The sequence below is a fragment of the Acyrthosiphon pisum genome, unplaced genomic scaffold, assembly GCF_005508785.2.
Source record: "Acyrthosiphon pisum isolate AL4f unplaced genomic scaffold, pea_aphid_22Mar2018_4r6ur Scaffold_21239;HRSCAF=23390, whole genome shotgun sequence".
Lineage (NCBI taxonomy): Eukaryota > Metazoa > Arthropoda > Insecta > Hemiptera > Aphididae > Acyrthosiphon > Acyrthosiphon pisum.
This window is the reverse complement of record NW_021770684.1, coordinates 29,043-38,871: the sequence shown is the minus strand read 5'-3', so window position 1 is coordinate 38,871 and position 9,829 is coordinate 29,043. Positions and strand designations below refer to the sequence as shown.

The 9,829-nt window shown below is 28.0% G+C and overlaps 2 protein-coding genes across 3 annotated transcripts; both read right to left on the bottom strand.

The window, feature by feature from the left end:
* Nucleotides 1-1,416: 1,416 nt before the first annotated feature.
* On the bottom strand, nucleotides 1,417-4,306 carry LOC103307930 (zinc finger MYM-type protein 1-like). The gene is made up of 3 exons (XM_029492322.1): nucleotides 4,273-4,306; nucleotides 4,100-4,204; nucleotides 1,417-3,869 (listed from the first exon to the last, which is right to left on the bottom strand). The coding sequence occupies exons 1-3, from the start codon at nucleotides 4,304-4,306 to the stop codon at nucleotides 1,417-1,419; spliced, it is 2,592 nt and encodes an 863-aa protein (XP_029348182.1).
* Nucleotides 4,110-5,096, bottom strand: LOC115033037. 2 transcript variants are annotated; one of them, XR_003840105.1, is made up of 5 exons: nucleotides 4,961-5,096; nucleotides 4,792-4,896; nucleotides 4,619-4,723; nucleotides 4,273-4,550; nucleotides 4,110-4,204 (listed from the first exon to the last, which is right to left on the bottom strand). XR_003840105.1 is itself a non-coding variant. In XM_029492321.1 (4 exons), exons 1-4 carry the CDS (start codon nucleotides 4,992-4,994, stop codon nucleotides 4,378-4,380), a joined length of 417 nt encoding a protein of 138 aa, XP_029348181.1. In that variant the 5' UTR covers nucleotides 4,995-5,096; the 3' UTR covers nucleotides 4,117-4,377. The 2 variants fall into 2 exon arrangements, 1 of the variants encoding a protein (XP_029348181.1); XM_029492321.1 differs by having other exon boundaries at nucleotides 4,117-4,550.
* Between the last annotated feature and the right edge of the window lie 4,733 nt (nucleotides 5,097-9,829).

The window sequence follows — 9,829 nt, the reverse complement described above, 5'->3', positions numbered from 1 at the left end:
TATATAATGTTGTCGTGAGTGCGATCACCACTAAAATCGTATTTTGTATTATTATTTATTATTGTTTAGCCGTAAGGGCTACATTTAATTATTATTTGAATTATTGTCAGGCTCCAGTGATTTATTATTACTATTTGGTGCTAAACAGTAAACTGCGTTACCGTTGTGTGTCAATTATCAATTTATTATAGGCATAGGTAGCAGCTGGCCAGCAGTTCACCGACAAAGCCGTGAGTTATATGTTACATTATTATTATTTGTTATTATATATATTATATACTTAGTTACCATTGTTCAGCCAGAAGGGCTTTTCTTACATATTTTTCTATACATTATCTTTATATCTGGTTGTGCCGAACCAGCATTTTGGTTAGGCCTATTATCATATTATTATATGTATACCTAATTTAACTTGTTGGGCCAAAAGGGCCGTCGTAATTATTAATATTATTGTGTATTATAAAAATAATTATTAAAACAGCAACTTAGTACCTAAACCTCCTGTTATTGAATACTTCAGGTTACCCAGTTGTTCATTAGTTTTAAGCATAAACACACACGCTACATACATACACATCAACACACCCACCACACACTAGCACTCTTTAGTTTTGCTCGGCAACCCCGTCCACCTCTATTGAGTCGCTATACAGATATAAACACGTACACAGGTCGGTCGGTGTGAGTGCAAATTATTTCTGGTGACCGGGCAACACGCTCTATTGTTGTAACGTTCCCGGCGTCAACAAATAGCGTAGTCTTCAAACTGACTTTATAAGATTCGGTGTGTGTGTGTCTATGTATTCTGACTTCTGTTTTCTAATGACTTTATAAGATCCACTTTTGATTATGTAACTGACTTGTGTGTATCAAATCAACAGGAAATTACTTAATGAGATCCAACGTGTTGGTGTGTGTGTGACCATAGATTGTATAGGTACTAGGTACCATCTTTATGGGTTCCGATTTTCTTATTAACTTTTTATGTCTCTATATAGATTTAGAATTAGTCCAACTACTATACTGAAAATGAAACGTATTTTGATCTGGATCTCGCAACGAGAAATGATCTCACAACGCTGCTTAATTTCTATACGTATTATACAATAGCGTACTCCTCTAACTAATTTTATAAGATGCGGTGTGTCGTGTGTGCGTATGTATTCTGACTAATGTGTATCAATGACTTTGGAAGATCCACCTTTGATCATGTAACAGACTTGTGTGCAGTGGCGCACAGAGGTTTTATAATAAGTGGGGCTAATGCCTTAAATATTTTTCAGGATACCCACCACCCCAATCACATACCAATAACACGTTTGTTATTTTTGAAAAAAAAACATTTTTGCAATGCATAATTTTTATAGGTATATTAAAAGATAATAGACATAATATGGGGTAAAAAAATATTATAATCTATAATACTAATGCTTTTAGTAGATGAGGACTTTTAGATGCAAAGGTGTTAATGATATTTTCATAATTTAAAATTATATCTTTTTCACAAGTTATTCTCATTAATCCTTGTAATCTCTCTTGTCCCATAGTAGAACGAAGTCGATTCTTCACTATTTTCAGCTTGGAAAACGCTCTTTCAGGACTAGCACTAGTTACCGGTAACGTCAATCCTATCTTTAACATTGTATAAACATTTGGGAATACAGATATTAAACCTTTATTTAAAAATATTTGAAAAATTGGTTGTAAACTTCCCGAATTGTTTTTAATGTTTGATATAATATTTTCTGAATTATTATCATCTTCGTCACTACCATCATCGATCTCTGGTTCAGATTCACTCCCAAATATTTCTTTACAATTTCTATGTAAGTTAATTGGTAAAGCTTCTGATGTTATAAGATTATTAAAAATTGAAGCAAATTGTAAGTACTCTGAACATAAATATTTTTTATCAACAAACTTTCCATATATTTCTAAGAAGAACTTGAAACTATCTTTTGGTAAAGAATTAGGATCTTTATTTATTTTATAAATTACTTTACTTGTAAGAAGTGATAGATCCTTAAGAACACCAATTGATTTATCACTGAAACGTTCAGATAGTTGTCTTTGTACTATGTCTATTGCAGAAAAATATGTGTTCACTTTAATGTTTTGAATAGGATCTAAAATAACCTCGTCATCTGAAAGTTCACCAGCCATTTTTTTCTTCTTACGTGAACGAGGAGTGGGAAGTTGAATGAATTCTTCATTTTCATCAGCTTGTTCTAAAACAAAAGCATCTACTTCTTGAGATAAACTTTCAAAACTCTCATCAGATCGAAGTGTTGATATTTTTATTTTATTTTGTTCAATCATTGAAACAGCTAACATAAGATCTAGATCTTTGCTTTGCAATATTGAGCTGGTTGGTGACAGTATATCAAACAATTTTTTAAAAGTCAAAGCTGTCCATACAAAGCGATAAGACTTTAAATAATCAATTATCGCTCCAGCTTCAAATCCACTTTTTCTATCACCTGGTCCATCTTTACTTCGCATTATTTCTAATGTATCTAATACAGCCAAATATGTACTCAAAACTACGTCCAGTGCATATGAAAACGACATCCAACGTGTAGTTGTCACACGTTTAATTCGACGAATTTGTTTCTTCTTATACTTTTCTTTTTGAAACTGTTCGTAGTACATAACTCTAATTTTACTTGAATTAATTAGATCATATAATTTTTCTAAATTTCCAAACATATCCATTGCATTGACTCCTGAACTTACTACATCAGTTATCACCAAGTTTAATCGGTGTGCCCAACACCATACATAAATAGCGTGAGGATTAATTTCTTTGATTAAACTTTGAAGTCCATTATAATTACCCCTCATATTGGCAGCACCATCATACGATTGACCAACAAGATGATTTTTCCAATCTAAGTTTAACGAATCACAAGTTTGTTTAAAGACATTCATTAATTCACGGCCTGTTGTTATAGGTGTTTCCAGGACAGCTATTAGACGTTCATAAATACTACCAGAGTTTTGATCGATGTAACGAACAATAAACGACAATTGTTCTTTTCGAGATACATCGAATGTTGTATCAAGTGAAACACTAAAGAAAGGACAATCCTTTATTTTTTTAGATATGATTCCAACAATTTCATCTGATATACATTCTATGAGTTCATTTTGTCTCCGCCATGATATGAAAGACCACTGAGGTTTATTATTTTTATTTTTTAAATTTGAAATGTATGGTGCCATTGTAGGGGAATAGTTTGAAACAAGTTCTACTAAATCTTTGAAATTTCCTCTCAATGAATCTGACCATTTTTCACGATGACCACGAAAAGCTAAAGAATGGCGGCTTAAAAATAATGTGATGTCGATAAGTTCTTTTACTATTCCACGGTTACAGAGGACTTCAAATTTTCTTTTCTCGGTCAGTGATGGAAGAATAGGTAATACTTGATTTCTCAATTTAAATTTTAAAGATGCATCTATATGATTTGAAGATGTTTCATGAACTAAAATTTTATGTAATGCATTTTTCCATTTACTTACACCATTAATGATCCAGTTGTCTCTTTTGGTTCTACCAAATAACTGACAATGACAACAAAACATTTTATCTGTGGAAATAGAATATGATAACCAGTCTCTATTAACCAAAGTCCCATCATTTAATTTTTTTGTAAACCACGACTCTTGAAAACTCCTGTGCTCCTCATTTGTTGGATACTTAAAAATATTATTTGTAGGTTGACAAGGCCCTTTTCGTACTATCATATCAGTAAATTCTGGTGTAATATTGATAAATTTATGAAATTTAGCCGGATCATTTACATAGATCAAATTTGATTGTGTTGAAGTTGAAATATATAAAGTTTCAGGAAGAGTAATATTTTCTGAAATCAAAAAAATATTATGTTTTAAATTAAGAAGCAAGCAACTGAATATTTGTATGATGGTTATAGTGTATTAATGTAGGTATAAGTTAAAAACTATTTGTAATGCTTAATAATTTTAACAATACGTGGTACAAATTATGTCAGTTGTTTGTATTTAATACATATAAAATCATAAAATATAAATATACTAATATGAATAAATACATATAATTATATGATAATCTTACCAGTTGATGTAGATTGTTCATTTTGATCATTCATTATATCCAGAATAGAAGAACAAGGTTGGTTATTTTCCACATTTTCAGTAATGTCATTACTACCTGTAGAACCTAAATGAAAATATTCAGATTTAAATTACAAATTGTATCAATATAATATAATTGTATGATATTCTTACCAGTTGGTGTAGATTGTTCATTTTGATCATTCATTATATCCAGAATAGAAGAACAAGGTTGGTTATTTTCCACATTTTCAGTAATGTCATTACTACCTGTAGAACCTAAATGAAAATATTCAGATTTAAATTACAAATTGTATCAATATAATATAATTGTATGATATTCTTACCAGTTGGTGTAGATTGTTCATTTTGATCATTCATTATATCCAGAATAGAAGAACAAGGTTGGTTATTTTCCACATTTTCAGTAATGTCATTACTACCTGTAGAACCTAAATGAAAATATTCAGATTTAAATTACAAATTGTATCAATATAATATAATTGTATGATATTCTTACCAGTTGGTGTAGATTGTTCATTTTGATCATTCGTTATATCCAGAATAGAAGAACAAGGTTGATTATTTTCCATATTTTCAGTAATGTCATTACTACCTGTAGAACCTAAATGAAAATATTCAGATTTAAATTACAAATTGTATCAATATAATATAATTGTATGATATTCTTACCAGTTGGTGTAGATTGTTCATTTTGATCATTCGTTATATCCAGAATAGAAGAACAAGGTTGGTTATTTTTCACATTTTCAGTAATGTCATTACTACCTGTAGAACCTAAATGAAAATATTCTGATTTAAATTACAAATTTGTATCAATATAATTGTATGATAATCTTACCAGTTGATGTGGATTGTTCATTTTGATCATTCATTATATTTAGAACGGGAGAACAAGGTTGGTTATTTTCAGTATTATCATTACTACCAGAATCTAATAAAAACAACAAAAAATAAATAAAAAAAGGGTGGGTAAGTGGATGTCGCTCTTCTGTACAGTAGGTTACTAGTGGGTCACTGTAATGGATGGAATTAAATTTGAATTCAATGATATAATATCATTGTATAAGAAATACGATTCTGAGCGAAAACGGTCAGTCAGCCTATGATATTACTAAGTATATTTGATGATATTAAGGTGAATAAAGTAGTTTATATATAAGCTATTTACGACTTACGTGGAATCTTGTTTTAAATTTTAAATCTTTAGCTATAAATGTTGAACATTTTATACATTTTTAACTACAAAATAATTATTAAATTTTAAATTTGATAAATGTTGTAAAAATTTGAATTTTAAATGCTTATACAAAAAAAATTGTACCTATGTATTTTGAATATTTTTCAACTGCTATTGTAACAATATATCAAGAGCCTTGCATTAAATTTTCACACTTTTTTACCCAACAAATCAAATTTTATTGATATTTATAGAAAAAAAAACTAAAAAATTGAAAACTGACAATGTCCGTAAACAGCTCAAAAATAGTCAAATTATTTTAAAAATTTTAGTATTTATAGAAAATGCTAATATACACATTCAATGAAATTTTCAAGTATCTACAGTCATTCGTTTTTTAATTACAATAAAATAAGAAAATCGTAACATGAGAAATTGAGTGAATATCCAATATTGTAAAAATATGAATTTCAAACGCTCATAAAAATTTAATTTGACTTTCTTGTAGACATTTTTAGTAAATATTTTTTTTAATTTATATTTAAATGCTAATTCTATTGCAAATACTTTATGCATAAAATACTATTTAAAAAAAAAAAATATATTTGTAGGTAATATATTAATTTAATTTATTTTAATTTTTTAAGATTCTTATGTTTAATTTAATGTTATTTTTACATTTTTTTAGATGTTTTAGTTTAAATTAAAATCCCAACCCTACTTATAAGTAAAGAACGAATTTGAAGGCTATTTCAAAATAAAAATAGCACACTTAAATGTGAAAGGGGCAAAAAAACATAAAATACACCTACCTATAATACCTAAAATGAAATAAACATTTAAAAAATTATAATGATATACGTGATACCATTTAAAGTTTAGTATCTTGGTGTTGTAAAATATTTAAATGTTAAGTAATAGTAAATTTTGTAGAACATACCTATTGGTATTTTAATTAATTAATGGTACTCCAAATTTGACTATAAAGTACCTACCTATAAATTATAATATATTAAGATCATCATAATTATTTTAAGCTTACCAATTCTTTCTAATTTTCTTCTCTTAGTGAAAAATTCTATTATTGAAGTATTATTTAAATTTCTTTTTGGTTTATGTGATACAGGCGTTTTCAATCTACAGCTTTTCACATGTCTGTTCCAATTTGTAGGGTTCATGTCTCCTCTTTCGCGTCCACAAATTTCGCAATTTTTCATTGTTCACAAATCAACTTTAAAATATATGAAATTATAAAACAAACCATTAATATTAAATATTTGACACTTTGATTAATTTATTAATGAATAATAATTAATAACTTTTACTTACCGGTCGCCGTTTTAAATAAAATAGAAAATTCAAAATTGAATGTTTGTATTCTAGTTTCTCGTATAAATTGTTTTTACTTTCAAACGTTCAAAGCACAACGTTAAACACTTATACTAGTTATACTGTAAAAGCCACACGGACACGGCACACATTTACTATTTAAATAAGTACCATCGTTCAGCAGTAATAATCGTAATGATTGAGTTGATAGACAATAAGTCAATACACATTAATAACAGTACAGACTCTGGCTTAGTGCCGGTGGACGTCTGGTTGACTGATAGCAAATAATATTACGCGAATATAATTATTCCAAAATCCCAAAAGGTTTTTATAAATATCATTCAATACAGTTTTGTTATCTTTATAATACCTAGTCAATCGTCGACATTCAACCTCCACCACCAAACTAAAATCATAATAATGTAAAAATAGTTGGTCAGTCGTTGTCTAATGTCTAAAAATAAATTATCACTAGATGTATAGATAATATTTATAATTTATTTAATATATTATTATATCTTGTTCACATATTTTTGTATAATTGTATCTATATTAATTATTCTATACATCTTACAAATAAACAGTTAGTTATTAGTTATACCTTATACTAATTACAGTTTACAATAAAACATATTTATTTATATTATAAATTATTAAATCTACAGATTATAGTGTTCCAACTTCCAAATGCCACCAGGCACCCACCCCAAAAATAAGTGTGGCTTAAGCCACACTAGGTATAACGTGTGGGCGCCACTGCTTGTGTGTATTCAAACAATAAGAAATTACTTAATGAGATCCAACGTGTTGGTATGTGACGTGTGTGTAGGTAGGTACTACCCAGATAGCATTTTCGTAATGATAATATTTTATTATTATCATATCTTCATTAAAAAAAATAATATCATTGAATAAATATTAAAATAAAATCAAGTTATAATTTGGTAAAATAATATTATGAAATTACTAATAATAAGACACCATTAATGAAATAATTAAATAATAATCTGGATATATTATCACTATGTTATTAAATATGAATTGTTTAAATTATATATTGAATATATTAATAATAAGACACTATTAATAAAAATATGAAATAATATTCTGAATTATATTATCATTATGCTATTTAAATCGGTACAACAGCGTGCGGCTTGCCTATGATCGCCTAGGAAGTCGGAGGCGGTATTTTATGCATGACTATACCTACCACCGTTGGCCTATATTTAAGGCTCCGGCTCCAGTCACAGTAGTATAGTAGCTACGCCAGTAGCATCAGAATAGTGTTTCAGACACACTATAGGCATATTGTATATTATATATTATACTATATGCATTATATAACTACCCGACTACAAGTATAACTCATAAATCTAAAATTATTGAGATCAATGCCAAACTTGCATTGCCAAACTGAAGTTTAAGGTAAAGTGATTAATGTACTAGTTATGTATGTATGTTGTAATTAGGACATCTATCATCCGTGTGGGTCAGTCTCCGCCTGACTATAGTGTGTATCAGAACTCGGACAGCTGTGCCCACTGCCCATAAACTCTAACTCCCACACACCCATATTTGGCAAAAATTATTGAGTTAAGCGTGTTCCTATAAACTTATATAAATTATAAATGTGGTTATCGTAACGGTGACACTCGAATTGCCTCCCAAATTTAGGTAGGCGACCTTTTTTTACTCGAATTGCCTCCCATAACATACTTGGATTATTAATTACATATTGATAGTTGTGTTCAAAAATAAAATGTTTAAATTTAAAATTGAAGTTAAGGCGTCATAGGGGGGTCATGGCGAATAATATTATGTCGGTATAATTATCAAATTATATACTATAATAGTATAATAATATAGTGATTCCTTTAATTTGTTCTTTAATATTTCATACCTAATTATAATAGTGTTTACAAAAACGTCAACTATATACCTAGTTTACTTAACTACGAATTATTATTATTATTATTAATATTTAAATATTATTACGATAAAGAAATCTCAAAACAAACACAATATTTTGACATTTTCGTTATATAGTAATATATACTGCATAGTGTATACGCACTATTCTACAATAATTGTTCAGATTGTGTTATTATTGTTATTTCTTAGATTTCATCTATAGTTATAATACTTATAAATGGATTTCCCAAATAATTGTATATCGATCGGCCAGATGAGAGCACTGCGCACCACTACCTACCCGCTCACCTTCACGCCACAACCAGTGTTGCCAGGTTTCTAAATCGTGAAGACCGTACGATGTTATCAAAAAGTTCGTATTTATCGTTCAAATACCGTACAATTTTTTTTCTTGGATTTTGGTAATTTACCAATTTAACAATGGGAACAATCATACCGTAGAAGTGCCATACTTGGGGCAAGCTAGTATAAGGTCTATGATTTAGTCAGAAAATGTGTAATTGTAACCTACCTATTTATTCCTAAGATTCTATTTGATACATTAATTTTTAATCACCATATTTTTTTTTAATTCCACCATCTATGGTTATATGAGTTATGACTGTATTAATGTAAATTTGAAGCCTGACTTAAGTTAATTTAGTCACCTGCCAACTTAAATATTTAAAAGTATTTTTTTTTTTTTTTGGAATTTTGTTAAACATTGTTATATTTTTAATATTACCTATATAGGGTTATTCTATATTTATTGTATAAAATTAATTTTGGAGATTGACTAAAAAGTATCAAGTAATTTGTTATTTGGTTTATGAATATGTTTTTTTTTTAAAGGAAATTTAAAAACTGAAATAATTAATTTTGTTAAGTAATTACTATACTTATATTATATTGTAGGTAGTGTACATTTTTCGCTTGTTCACTCATTTCAGTAATCATGAATTAATAACACATACCAAAATCAACAAATTGCATAATTAATTGTATATTTTTATTAATGTATTTGTTTTTCCGGGAAAGAAAGACAGAAATATAATATAGAAAAATCAAATTTATTTATTTATGTATGGTGTCTTTCCATTTAACAATTAATTAAAATAAATAACAAAATAGGTAAAATAGTTATAAATAAAAGTATACAAAAGTTAAAATATAATAAGCTTCATTCAACTTAATAAATATAAAGCAAGTGTTTTAAACGGTATATAAATATATAAATATTGTAAATATAAATAAATAAAAAATAATAATAAATATTTATAATTT

Coding starts and splice junctions, on each gene's coding strand:
- LOC115033037 (XM_029492321.1), bottom strand. CDS start 4,994: ATGAATGATCAAAATGAACAATCCACATCAACTG. Junction 4,897..4,960: donor TGAACAATCCACATCAACTG/GTAAGATTATCA, acceptor ATTTTCATTTAG/GTTCTACAGGTAGTAATGAC. Junction 4,724..4,791: donor TGAACAATCTACACCAACTG/GTAAGAATATCA, acceptor ATTTTCATTTAG/GTTCTACAGGTAGTAATGAC.
- LOC103307930 (XM_029492322.1), bottom strand. CDS start 4,306: ATGAATGATCAAAATGAACAATCTACACCAACTG. Junction 4,205..4,272: donor TGAACAATCTACACCAACTG/GTAAGAATATCA, acceptor ATTTTCATTTAG/GTTCTACAGGTAGTAATGAC. Junction 3,870..4,099: donor TGAACAATCTACATCAACTG/GTAAGATTATCA, acceptor TTTTGATTTCAG/AAAATATTACTCTTCCTGAA.